The sequence below is a fragment of the Vanellus vanellus genome, assembly GCF_965231255.1.
Source record: "Vanellus vanellus genome assembly, chromosome: 8".
NCBI lineage: Eukaryota > Metazoa > Chordata > Aves > Charadriiformes > Charadriidae > Vanellus > Vanellus vanellus.
The window spans coordinates 9,308,291-9,326,749 of NC_138913.1; the positions used below are offsets into that span (position 1 = coordinate 9,308,291).

Consider the following 18,459-nt stretch of genomic DNA (forward strand, 5'->3'; position numbering starts at 1 on the left):
GTAACAGGAACTGTGATATCAAGAATTATTTCCAGGCTGGGACTGGGGGGTAACTTCCAGCTCAATTCACTGGGTAACATTTTGCTGTTTAACATGCACACAGAAGAGTGCTGTGCACTGTAATGAGGTACAGAGAAGCAAGAATTGATGGAGGTGGGGTTGGTCTGTCTACATTGTGTCACAGGAAGAATTCTGTTATTACAGCTCTAATAAAGCATTGACAAGTGACACAGGCTGGTTAAAAGCACTTGTTTATTGGTTACAATATCAACTCATGGCAACATCTTTCACTGAGCCACTGTACAAATACAAAGAAAAAGATCCATCGTGGAAAAAAAAAAGCTATAAACAGAGTTCATAGCAAGTGATTTTTTTTTCACAGGGAAGTCTTTTTACAACAGCACTGTTAAAGAACAAATGGCACAAGTCCCTGGTTTTTTTAATAGCTTAAATAAAAGCTTTAAGACTGTTTTCTGAATACATACACAATCCAAAGGCAGTGCAGAATCACTTCATAATTGGTAACATTACCAAAGTTTTTCCAAAGTAGTCAGCAACAAGTGAAAACAAAACCAAAAACCGTAGCTGATGAGAAATGCTGGAAACTAAAGGCAAATTAAAATCAAGCATGTTTCAAAGCATTTTGTTTTGGACTCCTTTGGATGTAATATGTACTATAAGTGTTCAGATGCTTTTATTTAAAAAAAAAAAAGAAAAAAAAGGAGAAAAACACAAATAGAGCACCATTGTGTAAGTAAAACAAAGGCTTGAAATATCTAAGACTATTCCACCGAAGTCCATATTAGTTAAAACCTAAACATACTGTGTGGTATAAGAATGTCAGGCACATGTAATCTGTTATCAGTTATATCAATTAGTAACACTGTTCACACATTTACCATAACAACACTGCATTAACATTCTGCATGTATTTTACATAACCAGCAATTGGATAAAAAGGCTTGTGGTGCCTCTGAAGTGTAGGAAGTAGTTTACCAGCATGCATGCCAGGTTACTGTATACAAAGTGCACCATCAACCCATGCTTAATTACTTTTACAGGAAATGCTATCTCAAAAATCAGTCATTCTGCTACACAACCATTTATACCAACTAGTTGAATTAGCCAATACTCTCACCAACATCTTAAAGCACAGCACTAAACCTAGTGGAGGTGACAGTGTCCTCAAAGAGGAAAGACTAAGCACTCTTGGAATGTTTTCACAATGGTTTCATTCCACCTTAAAGTAATGTGAACTTCATCGTGGGACAAGCGGTTACACTAACTGAATTAAAGAGGTCACTATTTCCAACCCATGCATTACAGTAAGCACACGAGGCCCAGCTGTCACAGCAGTTCAGCTTTGCCGAGTCGAGGTCAGGCCCTCTCCTTAGGCAGGGGGAAAAGCCTAGCTAAACCATGTTCCATTTCAAATGGTCTATATTGTCGTCGTGCATTGAACTATCAGGTCTGCCAGATACTGCCACGTATCTGCATTTCAGCAAAGGCAGAGGATAGCGATGGTTGGAAGAAAAAAGGTCTGGAGACAGATGGAAGGGGGCCCGCGGTACTGGAGTAAGCGAGTGTACATCAGCACCACACCACGGAGAAGCTTTTTGTGGTTTCCCGAATCTCAACCAATATCTCTACCAATAAATGGATGTCTGCGTCTACACAGGAACGAGCCCAAGTTGGGCAGTTGCCTGATTAGTATTCTCTATTGCAAAGGTAAATCAATACTAGAAAATGCTGACAAAAAAAAACCAACTGTACCAGAACAAAATAAATCTTGTTACACAAAGCACATCGGTCCTCTTTCCAAGCCAGAACTGACTGACTGTTCAGAAGAGAGGCTGGGACAGAGGTACCTTGGCCACTGTTTTGGCACAATGTTCATGGCTGCGCCAGTGCTGTAATTACCCAAGTAATTTGGAATTCAGGTAGTGATGGAGTTCGGCAACAAACTTTTAAAGTCAGGTTAAGATGTACCCACTAGTGCTGCAAAATCTGCTGAATAATTGAGTTTGCCATCATGGTGCGCAGTTGGAAATCGTTCCAGCTGCGTGCTTGAGGGTACATTAAACTATAGCCACACACCCTCGTCTTTGAGATTCAAAGCTGGGAATAAAACCTTTTAAGTAAAACCTACGAAGCGTCATTTTATTACCTTCCTCATATTAGGAGGAGTTTGAGCTTTTACCTTTAAAACAGCATCCATCTGATGCACCGATCTTGAAAGGTCACTGCCGTTTAAAAAAGGAAGTACCGCAGCCTGTGCAAGTTCATTATTTGGCCTTATATAATACCAACATGTTACATTAAATTCTGTAGGCTTTAAAAAACAAAAAATAAACTGTATCCAGGACAGTAATCAAACAGCAGAGCCACCTTGGCAGGTTCTGTCACAGGCTTTCAGCTCCCATGTCCCCTGTTGCGTACGGGCTTCTGCCAGCTCCCCTTCTGCGCCCACACGAACGGAGCCACCTCGGGACCCACAGCACCACACACACACACACACACACACACACACACACACACCAGTTGACCGAGCAGCAAAAGCTGGCAGATACATGTGTGATGCTTTTGGAAACCTCATTAGCAAGCAATTGGCATTCGTTATTTTAAAAGCAGCTGAATCCAACAGACAATTGCCCATCAAACAATGACAGTGAAATTCCTGGCAGTAATAGCTGTACGGGAGCCATTACTACATTTACAGTCTACCTGAACTTTTAAGAGTTATATACATCTGTAAAATTGTTTTTGGAGTTTTGCAAGTAGAAACTAGTTTAATACCAGAATGTAAAAGTGGCACCTGTCTTCACAAAGGTGTTGACTAGGAAATTGGTTCAAAACACACTTCTATGGAAAAAAATTGTTTAGAAAAAGAATATTTTCTTAAAATGCCTTAGTAACAAATTTCCAGAATGATTCACTCAAGGCAGCTGTGAGTTAAAAAAAAAATAAAATTAAAAAAGTCAAGTGCACCACTAAAAAAGTAAACCAAGTCTGCAAGATCCAAAGAGCTGCTCACTTAAAAGAGTAACAAGAATTCTGTAATAGTTCTGTCAACACAGAAAGATGATAAAGCAAAATGCTGAGGAATTCCTGTGACATACAATCCAGTGTGATTTTGGTCCTACACCACAGGCTGCTGTTAGTACACGAATACTTCTCCAGCACAAGATGCGCCTTTTTCTTTTTTTAAAAGTGAATTTACTGTGATTGACTAGTACATTTCTTGGCACCTTCACCATTACAGACATGGCAAGTTTACAGGCACAGTCTGGAAGTACTGAAATTTAGGACTACAAGTGTCAGAAACTTGACAAATAGTCATCTCGGCCACAAATCTGTTTTGGTGTATTACAAGATAGCGGGCACTTATATTTACTGCCTGACCCAGAGATACCCACCCAGACTCCCCATAACTTCAGCTGAGGGCAGATGAATGTTATCTTCCAACCTGATGATTTAAAATTCATGATATCTTTAAAATAAGTCGCTTAAGAGAAGCCAATAGACTTTAATTCCCCCTTCCAAAAACGGCACAGATGTTGCGATTCCCAAGAGAACATCCATTGCAAGCACAGGCATGCTGCCAGGCACCAAAAAGTTAAGCAGTCTTCCTGGGTAGTTTCAGATGGGCATCAGTCACTTGATTTTCCTACATCTACGCTCAACTGTACTTGATCAGAACCTATCGCTTACAAGCAACTGACATCAAAATCAGAATAAAATCAGGAACAGGAGAGGAAATGGCTATTTACAGTGTAAGAGCTGCAGAACAATTAGCATCTAAATAAGCCACCGTGGTACAGCCATCTGTGACCACAGGAGAACAAGCGAGTCACTAAGTTTATAGTATGACCTTTTAAAGGGTGACACAGGTAAGTAAGGTTATTTGGTTCATCGTAAGTTACACAATTCCTTTTATAATTCACACCGCACATAACTGACAACAAGTGCTTTTGGTTCCGGTATGCTTTGGCAACCCCCTAATTTGCAGGGGGATCACAGGCGATTAACTGCACATTTAAATCTTCTTTAAGAATTTCAGCAAAGTTCTCCTGAAGTTCTCAGCTGATTGTGGTAGTCGAGCAAGCTTTGCAAATACACCGCTTTCTGCATGCTGAGCATCACGCCAAATTGTTTTGTGAGTGCAAATCAGCTGGAGTTTGTGATGGGCCAAAACTACCTCATTCAGTTAGAGCTGAATTGTCAAAAGGAAAAGCACTCAGCCACTTAACGACAGCAATGCAGGTCACTTGGCTTCCATACCCAAGGACTGCGTGGAATAACTGATGCGAAAAGCTGCAGTAAGGAAGCTAATACTTCTGGAACAGGATTTTTTTTTTTTATTTTATTTTTTAATTATTTTTTTGCTGTTGTTGCAAGTCTGCCTGGCGTTAACTCCTTGGTGTTTGGAGGCCACGACTGCCAATGGGTGAACCAGGAACCACTGGCTTGAAGGAAGAACCCCCATGATTAAAAATAGGCAAGCAGGTCAAGAAGTGAGTGAATAAGGCGGTAGGTATTAACTGGGAGTCTCCAGGGCCTTTAAAAAAAATTCAAATGCCTTCCATTATAAAAACACATACATACCATTGGCTTCACTTTTATCTACAGTAAATTCACAAAAACATTTAAAACAGCAATCTAGTTCATCCACTACAAAACTCAGAAGTGACATCTCAGGTTAAAAGCAAAGCTATAAATGTAGTTTCCTTAAAAAATGCAAACATATTTCTTTACATACAGACAAATGTTACATGATTGGCTGCTATAATGTGTATATTCTGTTATGTACAAAAAAAAGTACAGGATTAGCAGACTGAGCACAAGCAAAAACCCTTCAAGGACAATCTAACCAAACCACCAAAAACAAAAAGACTGGCTCTTAGTTTGTCGGTCACCATGATTATGTGTGCTGGCCCCTTTTAAAAAGTCAGTGATTTCTTCCCCCCTCCCCTATTTCTTCACTTGATTTTTTTTCTAGTTTACAGAAAGCCTTTTTGTGTAATAATCAGTGAATAGAAAAACTTCACCTGCAAATACAAGGTAGAAATGTTATTTCACAGCTATAGGCTGCAGCATTGATCTCTCCAGATCTCAAATGGAGAATGTACATGTTTGGCTCCCAGTTAATTCCAGATTCTGAGAAAACTGTCCCAAGACCCTGTAGCTACAGCCATGCCGTCATCAGTAACACCTAAACAGCTGACACGGTTGTCATGGCCAGCAAGGACACCTGGAAAAGAAAAAGCAACACAAGTTAACATTCACAGGACATCGAGGACTACAGCTGTCACTCTGCTCTCCCAGATAAGTCTTCAAATTTGCTTAAAAAGGTGTAATGCAAGATCTAATCATCCTTTTTCTTTACCCTGAAGAACTATACACATCACAACAGCGATATCAAAAAACTCAACAATGAGTTACAATCAATGAGTTACAATCAAACAACTCAACAATGATATCAAAAAACTCAACAATGAGCAACAAACGCATACACACAATATTGCCTCCATTTTTCTCTCTGCCCTTACAACTTCTCCTTCTTTCTGCCCCAAGACCCCCTCATCCCTAATCAGGCTCTCTACTGTGGCTTGGGTTTTTTTGCACCCCTGTTTTCAGCAATGCTGTCCACAATTTCAACCATCAAGTACTTCAAAATTCAAATGTGATGTCTTCTGACAGTGCCCTGGATACAAGAACTGCCTTGAGTTTCCCATGTTTTGCAAACCCTACGGATTAAAAATCCCCCATGTATTGTGTCAGGCTACTGTAAGAGCAGCACTGCACCCTGCCTCTTCCCGCTTTGTTTTTGCTTTCCTTCTACTCGTTCTTGCATTTGTCTGCTCTCACGAGGTCTGTTAAAACTCAGCCTGTCCGTGTCCCTTGAGGAAAAGGATACGTTTGCAGTCTGGACAGTGGAATAAAGGTTCAGAACTGAACCAGACCCATCATTTAAACTACTGTACGAAGTGAGAAGGATGTAGCTATGCTATAAACTTGCTCTCTATCCTGACAGAAGTGACTAATTCAAGGACTAAAAGTGTCCTCTTCCCCTCTCTCCCAACAGCAGGAAATTACAGTCCCCAAAGCAAAAGGACTACTGTAACTTACTACTAACTGAATTACTTCCTCTGATGGGTGCAGAAGTCAACGCAAAAGTGTGATTTTGTCTTACTTAATTTCATAAAGTTCAGTGAAATAAATTTTCCGTAGATGTAATGTAATTTTGGAGGCTGTTCCATAGCCTCAAGAGCTGGTATCTTCCAGCACACAGATGTACAATGGCCAAGAACAAGAGTATTTCACCGACTGGAGCATTTACTCCACACATCCTATCGATGAAACTGTAATGCAGTGTCACAACTGGAAGATATAACCAAGTGCACTAAAATAAGAGGACGCCATTCCAAAAGAAAACAGTGTTAAAATGATGCAAGCAGATTCCGTAACACCAGTAATGGCATCGGCAGCGACCTGGCTCTGTGTTTTGCACAGATGTTGAATATCCATCTTCTGCTGAGCAAATGAAAAACTTCAGCTCACTGCAGTTACGTGTACTCACCTGCTCTCTCCCCTTTCAGAGTATCCCACACGTTGCAGTTGAAGTCATCATAACCCGCTAGCAAGAGGCGACCGCTTTTTGAGAAGGCTACAGAAGTGATGCCACAGATGATATTGTCGTGCGAATACATCATTAATTCCTGATCTGCACGCAGGTCAAAGAGGCGGCAAGTGGCATCATCAGATCCAGTGGCAAACGCATGTCCATTAGGGAAGAACTGAAAGTTTTAATTAAGAGACAGGACTTTGACACTGGCAAGATACATTGTTCATGCATTATTTCAAAAACCCCACAGGATGACCAGATAAAGGCAGAATGATTCATCCAAAAAACCCCCCAACATCTACACGTTAAAAAATGCATATACACAGCTATGCAATGAAAAACTTTGAGAATAGCACTGGTAACACCTGAATGACTGGAATTTTACCCAGACAGTTCCTGCATGCGGTATAACAGGAGTCAAAGGGGCTGCAGCGAACTCCTACAGAACGGAGCAAAAGGCAGTGTGGTACACCCGGGCTGTGGGCCAGGCAGACCCGGGCGCCGTGGGACACACTGTTCCATCCTGAGCTGGTCAGCCAGGTTGGCTCCGCCAAGAGGGAAGATTGCAAGCAAGCAATTCAATTTCCAAAAAGTCTACTCCAAATCAGAGTCGTTCTTACAGCAGCCATATTGATTGAAATGGGAATGAAAAGAGCTCAACGCATCTCAGGATCCAGGTCTAAGTATAGGAACGGCATTTTTCTGCTGGTCATGCTTTTGGTATTTTCTCAGCCTTAATAATTTTTCATGTTTATCAGAAACAGATGCAGCTTCGACTCAGATTTCACTCCCTATTTATCAGAGCTTGTATCTTGCAGATCAGAACATAGTGTTACTATGACAGAGAGGAAATATAATCCAGTTTATAAATATTACAAAATGATTCCAGGGATGAATATTCAACATAAGTACTGATTTTAACTTTGCCTTCCAGATTATTTCGCTGAAAGCTCTTTTCAATAGAAAATATCAAATACGCTTTTGTTCAACAAAAAACTTTAAGATGAGGATGCTTAGCTATTCTGCTCCCTTTCAGTATACCACATTTATCTACAATTTTCAGTTTTTAACACATTGCCATACCGCAAAGTTTCCCTCCACCATTCTTTCCTCCTTAAAAAAATGTAAGGTTTCAGTCACTGAACCAAAACATAGCTGAAACTATTCCAAGAACACTTCAATGCATCACAAATAATGGTAATAATAATTTAATTATAAACTAGATTGCAAGTTATTAGACAACCTTCTTAGTTACATACAATTTACCAGTCTCTACCCTAACAAAGTAACTGATTTTAAATCAAGGTAACCCAGTGGACTATAAGCTGAATTCATGCAACTATAGCTTTTATCCTCCCCCTCTCTTCCCATGTGGAAATACAAATGATCACTTACACAAACTGCATTAATATCTGACACATGCCCTGTGAACGACTGCCTGCACATTCCATCTCGAATATCCCAAAGCTTCGAGGAGGCATCACAGGCACCCGAAACAAAAGTCCTCATATCTGGACTTAGAGAGAGACTCATCACATCGCCAGTATGCCCAGTGAATGTGGTGGTCTGTTGACCAGTTTCAATATCCCACAAAGCGCTGCAGATAAAGCGACAACATTAACACAATGTATGTGGTTATTTGAGACTTTAAGTTTTAAATACAAATTAAGGCATTGGAGAGGAAAACAAAGAAACAAAAAAGGCAAAAACAAGCAAACAAACAAAAAGGCTAATAGAGCTCAAAAACTCACCAAGTGGTGTCTCCTGAGCTAGTGACAATTTGGTTGTCATCTAGAAAGCGACAACAGGACAAGTATCCTAAAACCAAGACAGTTATGTTAGTTTCAGATCCAGGAGTAATAACTGAAGTTTAAAATCCAAGAGCAGTGATTAAAATTCTCCCACAGCTAGTCTGTAACCAACTATTTCACAGTTCACAATACACTTCAACGCGAGACTGTTTCATTTGGTGCAATAAAAAAAACAAAACAAAAGCTGAAGCAAGAATATATGGCTGACCTGTATGCCCTGGCAACTCTCGGCTCACTCTCACATTGCCCTCTCTGGTTTTTAAGTTGTATATGGAACAGATGTTGTCCAATCCACCACAGGCAACGTAGTTTCCAGATGGTGCATACGCGCAAGTCATCACCCAGGAGGATCTCAAAGGAATGGCGTGCATCTTCAGAAAGACAGAGCCCACAAATGCTACGTCACACGTTGGCTTTCATTTTACACTGAGGTCATTTGTATTACTTAATGAATTACAGCAGATTAAACACACCAAGTAGATTGCGTATCGTAAGTTTCAGTATTTTGATTTTACAACACATTGAAACCCATTTCATGTTTATACATACATATGTACTAGGATGAAAAATACCAGTAGTCTCCAGGGCAGATACTGTTGTACTGAAGTTCTGTGTATTTAATAGAAAAGCTATTCTAAACTTAAACATTTACAACATTTGTTTATTCTACTTAGATTTCTTTCTCCAATTTATCTACACCTCTGAACTACAGGTTATGAAATGGAATGGTTGTACCCATGGAGACCGGACAGTTTACAGAAGCAGACCACCACTCCACACTCTCCCTAAGCTTTTCCCATTCAACAGTTGGTTTGTTTGTGGGTTTTTTTGCCTTTTTTCCCCCCCTCCTCCTTTGTTTGCCCTCAAAAGCAAAGCACTCTCAAATTCTGAGGTGGTGTGTTTCTACAATTTAAAACCAAATTAGTTTCAGAAGCAACACCACACAGGCAGAGAGCAATAGCTACACGCTACTGCACTAGCCAATTAGAGTAAAAATGTTACATATTACCTAGAACTATTGCTTCTGAGATACAACCTATCACTAGTAATCACCCAGCCATGAAAGAAGAAAAAAAAATACGTCCGAATTATAAAGTCTGCTTCATTTTTGCCTTGCAACCATAGCAAAAATAGACATAAGCGCCCTCAAACACACAAGTTATGCATTAATTATTGAAATGGATTATAAATAACTGTACCTTATTTGTTGTATAACTATCCCAAATAATTAATTTTCCATCTTGAGAAGCACTGACTAGTAGCCTAAATACAAAAACAAAATAAAATGTTAACATTCAAGAAACCAAAAAAATCTCAAGAAATTTCATAATTTCTTTATTACCCTGTGCTTTTTTTTGGGGGGGGGTGGCGCATTTGTTGGAAAAAATCTGCAAAAAACCTATTTATTACCTGACCAAAGAATCACATGTCCACAGGGACTCATGATTAACGATGGACAAAAGCAAACAACTTACTGAAAACACATTTTATGAACTCCCTCCACAGCTGCTTTTATTTTTCATATACTAATATTTTAAGTATACAGCTACATAAAAATAAAGAAGAAATTTAGGGGAAAATAAATCTTATTTTGAGAGCAGATTCTAGATGTATTTCTTTCTGGACTACATGACAGTGCCACGAGGCACTGTTAACATCTGACCATCAGTTGCTCTGAAGGCAGCACAACAAAACTCTTTCCTAGAAGCTGAGTAACTTTTCCCACTATGTACAAAAGGATCTTTTTTCCAATGAAATAAAATTTGTCTGTAGAGTTTTTAAATCTCTGTTATCATAGAAGTTACATTATTATTCAACATCTGGGAAAACACAATATCCATCACACCAAAAATACAGCTCACCACATAACCTCCTCTGCCTAAATAGACTCAAAGAATTTAGTTAAAACTAAAAGAAGGAAAAGGCAAAATGTCTGTGGTAAGAACAAGCAAAGCACCTCTCCTTTAAATCAAGGCTCTTCTATTACCACTATGCAATCCTCACTGGTTTTAAAAAGGCAAACTGTAACTAAAGACAAAAAACCCACCACAGTCATGGTCTGTGATCCCCCTGCAAGGGCATCAACACCATACCCTACAACTCCCAAAACCTGATATTAATTCTGACGTTGACAATCTGCTTTCGAACCCTTAAACTGCAGGTTTAAGGATCACTCATACGAACCTTGAGTCAGATCCCCAGTGCATAGCATAGATTTTGGCTAAGTGACCTCTAAGCGTACGCCTTGTTCGCATTTGAATTCGACCCACTGAGTCCAGACTTGTTGTGATCTAAAAATAAATAAAACAAACCTCTGAGATACTGAGAACTATTTTTAATATACAAGATAACTAAATACATTTGAACTTTGATAGAAAATAATCTATCTTGGCACGCAACATTAAAGAAAAAAAAAAAACAAAAAAACAAAAAAAAAAGGATACCAGTGTTCAACCCATGCAAAACTGAGGAAAACAGATTTTACAGAAGATACGCTAACACATTTCACAATGGCTATACCTGAAACTTCAGAAAGTTTTTATTTAATTAATTCTAAGTAATACTGAGGCTACTTCAGATGATCAAAGCTGAGAGTTTTCAATCAATCAACGGAAGAAAATCCTCCAATATTTACTGCACTGTTACTTTTTAAAGCATGGCTGAATTTTAAATACAGAATACTTTTGTTTCCAAAATACAGCTAAAAGACATTTAAGTCTTTCTAAATATACTAAACACAATAAACACAGTCTCTTTAAAAGGTAAAGTGGAAGCAGGACACATTAAGATGGGGGGGGGGGGCGTTGACTGGTCTGGGGTTTTTTGCTGTTTTGTTTATTTGTTTGGGTTTTTTTGGTGGGGTTGCTTAGTTTTGTTTTAAATAACTGTATAAATACACAATACATTTACAAAGGCTTCTTTCACTTTATTCTTTTAGCTACTAAACAGGAACTCGTTTCAGTCAAAGTGTAGGGATTTTTATTTTTTTATACATCAAGTAACACCCTGCACTCAGAATCAAGAACATACCTGAGCAAGAGTTGTGTCACTACATGCTTTCCTTGCATCCTGAAACAGAAGAATGGAACAATTTGAATCTAAAAGACAACGCCGAGCATCAACTGAGAGAAAGGGTCTAAAGGAAAAATAACTCTTAAGCAAGACTTCACCACACTCAAAAAGCCACAAGCCAACAACATCTCACATGCCAATATGCCTTTTGTCACCCTAATATGTTTTCTTGTCCAAAGAATCTAAAGCACTGGCACACAAACTAGGGGTAGTGGAGGAAGGGGGACTTAAGACGGGCAGAATCACAGAATATGTGATTCAAAGGCATTTGGAGCCACGGTCATCCTGAAGTCCCAGCGCCTACCCTCTGCCCTGCATTCCTTCCCTGCTGTGGATGTGCTTGCTCAGGGTGTGCTGAGCACCAAGGGAAGAACCGATCCACCTGAAAAAGCAATCACATATTATGCATGATTAGCAAGCTCTGTGCTACACGAGGCTCTTGCGTTAACCCCCTTGCCATCGCAGGCGTGACAGTGCTAGTTATGAGAGGCAGGATGAAAATTAATAGGCAGGATCTGGAGAGCAGGAGTGACAGCAGGCTTACCGAAGCTTAAGCTGCTGATGCACTTCATCCAAAATGAAGGGAGAAAAAAAAAAAAAGTCAACTAACACTCTCATTCATTTCATGGAATGGATGATGCTCAGGTCTCCATACAGATAGTCTGACTTTTTTTTTTTTTTCCCTCATTATTTCAGGCTCTATGGGCACATGACTGACTTTCTGCATATTATTCAACCCTACCTAGAAAACAGACTTTACTTTTGTTTGTATAGTCAGAGTAACAGCTTGGACACCTGACACAGGCGAGCACCACTGAGCCTAGTTTGCAACACTCCAGTTTTGCAAAACCTGGTTTCAGTTACGATTGCACCGCACTCCTGCAACTCAGGCTCCCGTCTTCAAAAAACAAAAATAGGCATGCAGTCAGCAACCACTTTCTGAGAAGCATGGTTTAAAATAATTGGCTTACAATTAGACAGGAGCTCTACAGCACAAGTTAAAGATAAAGCTATCAACAGCAGTATTTCAGCCACAAGACCCTCTCCACCTCCCTGCAATTTCCCCAAATACCTTCCAACTTCTGCAACCAATGAAGCAGACAACCCACAAATGACGGATGGACGCCTTCACCACTAATTTGTGTGTCTCCCCACCCCAAGAAAGCGTTCAATAATGGCAATGTCCCCTTTGAGAGGAGGAGCGGAAACATTTGCTCACGCATTTTGGAACTGAATCAACACATTCAGACAAGGATCTTAAAATTTTTCAAGCTCTTGCCTCTTGCTTGAGAGTTACTTGACATTACAACTTGAACAATTTCTCAGTGCGTGTTTATTTTGACCACCCTTTATAGCTTTCCTCCCAGAAAGCAAGCCTGAGAGTGGATTAAGTCATCTCAACTTATTTTTAAAATGTCTGAACTGTAGAAATATTTATGAAATGTTGACGTCTGGAATCAGGAGGGGTTTAAAATACCAGAGCAGCAAATCCCCTAGCACTCAGGACTTATTTCATCCACAGGAAGAAACACACTGGATTTTAAACAACTTTAATTGTTTAGCTTAGCTGAAATACTTGAAGATGTTCAACATAAAATGAATTCTGAATGGAGTCTGAACAAAACAAGGCAATTTTTCTTACAGAAAGAGCTATTAGCAACACCTATACTTGAGGCTGTCTAATACTTGCCATACGATTGGCAAAGTTGCAGGAAAAGCAAAGTTTCAACAGGCTATTTTAATTCTCACATTTTAACTGTCATTTCTAGATATGCATCACTGTCACAGAATCATTAGTGTCATAACATAAAAAAGCTCCTCTACATAATTGTAGATTTTTCTCAGTTCATGCTGTAGACAATGCAGAATTTGTGAGAAAAATCTATCTGCTTGATCAACATGCAGCCCCCATGATATCCTAGCAACACACACTTAAGATTTTGGGGTTTTTTCCAAACTACATGTATTTTTTAAAATACAGCATCCTATTTATTCAAAACATCACTCAATTTCAAATAATACTGTGCCGAGTATGCAACACTTCCAAAAATCATATTCTAAATTTCAATTCTCAAAGTGAGGACATGCATCACACGGGAACTTTACAGAACTAGGAATCAACTTGAATCACAAAGCCATCTTGCTATTGTTCATCATTCACTGATGTTTCAAACTTCCTGCACTAAAAATTCATGCAGTCTTATTTCATCCTTCCAGCATAGTCTATCTGTGTACAGAACAGAGCTACAGCTGTAGTAACTTCATGGGGAGGCAAAGGCACTCACATCATCTAGATATTGAAAAAAAAAATAAATATCATTAAACATTTCTAGAACATTGCAGACTACAAGAAGTCCACCAGGAAACTGACAGCTATGCACCACAGTTTATTCTACTTTAAGAACCTGATGTGTGTGTGTGTATATGTATATGTACAATCTTATCTGGAACTCACTCATAAGCACAAAGGTGATTTTTCATTATTATACTGTTAGAGAAAATATCAGGCAAAACCCAAGAGTTGTAAACTACTAAGATAGCAAACTCTTGGCTATATATAAAATATCAAATGCTGTTAGTGATCTCATCTCTTTTTAGAACTGCATCAAAAATAATTCCTGAAAATTACCAGCCCACTAGATATTCTAGACACTTAAAAAAATCCTCATGTTTTTAGATGTTCTCTCTCCTCTTACCCATCCCAAACAAAACACCTATTTAGAAAGAAAACTGTGCAATGATTTAATAAGCAAGATAGTCACCTATACAAATATGAAACTGAAGTATTTGGTCAGAGAGTTTCTTGAATACTAAGTCATCAGGAGCATTTTTAATTGCATATGAACCTGAAGTTAAAATTAAGCATAAGGCATCCAACCCTGCACTCAGATCCAAAGAGGCGAACACTAATTGCCAATGCTGAGCCAAAAGACTCCAGTGGCAATAGCCATGGTCACTCAGCTACATCTGTATAGACCCAGTGACAAGTGTGGGTGATTGAGTTACCTAAAGCCACAAAATTGAGTCCTTATACAAAGAGCCAATCAGATTTTTATGCTCCCAAATTAAAAAAAGCAAACATTCCTGCAGCACAGTCTAGCTCTTTTACTTGCCTGGTATCTCTTTCTTCACCTAACACAATTTTGCATAAAACCAGACTGATTGATTACTAAGACTGAATTAAGACTAACTGGCTCATCCCAACATAATGTAATGAAAAAGCCTTTACCCATCAGGTAGAGGATGAACTGAAAAATTAGGTATACCTTTTATTTGCACAATGCCGTAATAAAGCTTAATATAAGTAAAATATTTATAACTAAAATGTATTTACATTCCTCTACAGAGCTGCTAGAAGGGGTACCCAGTGCCACAACACTGACCGATCCCCACCTTGTGTTTCAGTAGTGTACAAAGTGGAAACGATCAGATGCAGAGCTCTCTTGGGTGATACTGGATGAGCAGCCATGAAAGCAACATTTGCCCCCAACACAGCTACTAACACATGACATGTGTTTACTGCATGGCTGATACTAATAAGCAGCCTAACGTCCACCGTGCTAAGCAGCGGACCACCACAAAACAACTGCTGCCAGCAGATACCACACTAAAAAAAAAATAAAAATAAAAATCAGTGTGCATGCAACACATTCTAAGAAACCCGTAGTCTTAGCTGATAGGAATGTTTACAAATTAAGGCATTCCGATATAAATCTGATTTATGAATGCTTCACGTTTACAAAAAGGAAATTTTGATGAAGAATCAACAGACTCTGAAGATCCTTATTATATTTCATACTTTTCTCTCTACTGAAAATGGCATCACTGAAATATACAGGCATGTTGCAACAGATTCTTGGTAAACTGACTTTGGGCATGACAGCTCATACTCGGTTCATCTTCAATGAGTAATGTCAAGAAAAAAAAAAAAAAAAAAAAACAACCAGTATGTATGAGCGGATCCACATTTAAAAAAAAAAAAAAAAAAAAAAAATCGCAACAGGAAGCAAAGAAATAGGGCCTGTAGAAATTACATCTACCCCTGGAAGGTTTTCCCTCCCACTCCATGCTTTGACCTGCATGCTTATCAAGAGAGGCACTGCAGTGGTGACTTTCAGCCCAGAAACAAGCTTTTCTAATACCCGTAACCCCAACTTGTCATGCCTAGGTTTGAGAATTTTTCTGCTCCCTTTTTTGTTTTTTAACTCCAAAATAAGACACTTGCAGAGACACATACAGCCCTAACAACAAAACATAGCAAACTTCAACAGCAAATAAAGTGTTTTGTTCAATAAATACTAAAAATGCTTTTCATTATACCAATGGCTTACTTTTCTGATTTTTAAACAAATATTCTGAAAATATTTTAAGTTCTGCACAATTTAAAAAGGAGCATGTAACAAATGCAATCTTTACACTTGATTCCTTTAAAGGAGGAAATTTATAATGAAAAATAAGCAATTAGCAATTCTTACTCTGATTTGATTTCGCAGCTGCTCTGCCTCCTGCCGTAACTGTTCCAGCTCACTCATCTTCTTCAGTCTCTATTTCTCACACTCCACTGGTGAAGAAAACCTGCCAATAAGAGGGAAGAAAAATAACTTTCAGTATCACTTTCTTCTCTTTAAAAAACAAAACAAAAAACTCCACAAACCTATATATATTCTGCCTTTAGAAAGGCTTCCAAATAGATATTCCCTTTAGTACAGTCTAATGAATTTGGCAAGACCTAAGTTATTTCAATTCCTGAATTAGCATGAAAAGCAGAATTAAATGAAATATATTTTGAATATAGAAACAACTGTCAACAGAACCACCCACTGTACTTTAAAATACTGTTACTGAATGCGTTTTAGTGCCTCTCTTCTCACCCACCCAGAAACCTCTGTCAGTCTTCACCCCAAGATGGCAACAGAGAGCAAAGACTGCAGCCATTGCCTTAAATGTTTACCTTAGAGCTCAACATCAATACATACAATCAGTATCAATCAATATCACACAAGCATTTTGCAATATAATACATACAATCAATACCATATGAGCACCTTTGCACATGACATTCAAGATGGGTTTTAATTAAAGATTAATATTTTGAATCCCAGACTACAACTGAAATAGCAGGTTTTCCAAAACTTTTTTTTTTTTAGATTTTTTTTTTTTTTATGTTTTCATTCCAAAAGCACCCACACAGAGAGAAGGTATAGTAAAGACCGAACCATCCCTAAAAGCATCCTCATGCTGGTACAGCCCAGAGCAGCCTAAAGCAATTCTCATCTGAACAAGGACTCAAAGCAACCTTAATAAAAAGATCAATAAACAGTATGACCACATGCAAGCACCCTTTCAGGCTAGTCCTTTTTTTTAAATCAGATTTTGCATCTGATTTTTTCAGTGTGTTGAACAGTTTCTTCAGATCAATTTTCCTCTTTATCCCAAGTACAACAGTGCATCCACATACCACTACAGAGAGCTCTTAAGTCTATTCACATACATGTAGACTTCAATATCCTCGCAGTGGAAGTAAAATAAGCTGGTAGCTTGCTCATGAACAAGCCAGGCACTTGTTCGTATTTTTCTCATGATAGAAAAAGCACACCAGAAAGGTGGTGGTCCCACTACATTATCTAAAAAGCCCAAAACACTTCTAGCTTATAGAAGAAGAAATAGGAAACTCAAGACTACTACTCACAAAATGAAAAGTGAGGAAGGAAAAGAAGTGGGGAGAAGAACCTATTAAAAAAAAAAAAAAAAGCTTAGAATAATGTTTTAAGCATGAGAGACAACACAGCAGTGTCCCCTCAATTTAGTCCACTGAAAAATGGTGAAAAAAAAACAGGGGAAGGTCACAGTGTGTCTGGTAAGTTGTAGACCTCTAGGGAAACCCCTTTATTTGGCCTAGCTACTCGTTCTTTGTAGTTCAGTAGTGACATGCTCTAAAAGATGGACTCTGGAAGGCTTTTTTCCATCTATAAAACACGACGCTTCACAGATTTAGAGTGAAAGGTTTTGATTCAAAGTAACTTACTATAATCACCCTTGGACTAGCAGCTTACACAAGCGTTTGAGAGCTATGGAACATCTCATTACTCAAGAAGAAAAGTGTATCTTTATTAATTATCCATCTACTCTTTTTTTCTTTCAATCTGAACCTCCATGCTTTCCGCAGATATCACTGCGGAGTCCGTTTCAGAATAAACCCACAAACATACACAAGTCGGATCACCTCCAAATCAAAATACATCCTAATGTGTAAGAACACAGTGGTGACTTAGAAGGTCTAACACTTTCAGCTATACATAAGTGAACTATGAAGGTCACACCTTTCCCTTCCTTAAACCTACACTCAGTTCAACTATAAAGGCACTATAATCCATATGAATATTCTAGGAGACTGCTTTATCTATCATCATCTTCCTATTTCAAAGGCCCAGACTATTTAACACCGCTTAACACACAGCAGGCATAAAATAGAAGTCATCAACACTAATGTCCAATTTCAAAAACCAAGCATTAAAAACTATAATCACTTTAGCATGCATGCTAATCACATGCCTTTATAGTCTTTGAAGTTTAATTTTAATATATTTGATTGAAATACTATACCTCTATGAAATATAACCCCACTTTCAGTTCCAGCAGTGTCAAACTATCCTTTTTAAAATGTTTTCCTTTTTTTTGTTCTAGAACCTACACAAAGGTAACACAGACAAAACAATAGACTCAAATGTCTAACGCAAGCCAGCCATGGTATCTGCCAGCGTTTCAGCAGTCTTGCATGCTATTTTTAACAGAAGATAAAGATTCCTAACAGAGAAGTTGACGTATCTCTAATTTTCTGAGAAGGGAAGTCAACTTCTGCCCTGTGATGTGCCACACACTTCAGTGCTCTGTAAACAGTAACTTCAACACAGCAAATAATTGATCGTAAAGAAAGCGACACTACTATTCAAC

The 18,459-nt window shown here is 38.6% G+C and overlaps 1 protein-coding gene across 1 annotated transcript in view; it reads right to left on the reverse strand.

The window, feature by feature from the left end:
* Positions 1-2,512: 2,512 nt before the first annotated feature.
* The window catches only part of GNB4 (G protein subunit beta 4), a 31,429-nt gene continuing 15,482 nt past the window's right edge, over positions 2,513-18,459 (reverse strand). The window contains exons 2-10 of the mRNA XM_082486979.1: positions 15,984-16,083; positions 11,467-11,505; positions 10,621-10,727; positions 9,636-9,699; positions 8,645-8,807; positions 8,377-8,443; positions 8,021-8,222; positions 6,581-6,797; positions 2,513-5,251 (exon numbers count right to left, since the gene is read on the reverse strand). Of these exons, the coding sequence (XP_082343105.1) occupies positions 5,145-5,251; positions 6,581-6,797; positions 8,021-8,222; positions 8,377-8,443; positions 8,645-8,807; positions 9,636-9,699; positions 10,621-10,727; positions 11,467-11,505; positions 15,984-16,040 (1,023 nt within the window). The 5' untranslated portion in view covers positions 16,041-16,083 and the 3' untranslated portion in view covers positions 2,513-5,144. The remainder of the gene's footprint in view (positions 5,252-6,580; positions 6,798-8,020; positions 8,223-8,376; positions 8,444-8,644; positions 8,808-9,635; positions 9,700-10,620; positions 10,728-11,466; positions 11,506-15,983; positions 16,084-18,459) is intronic.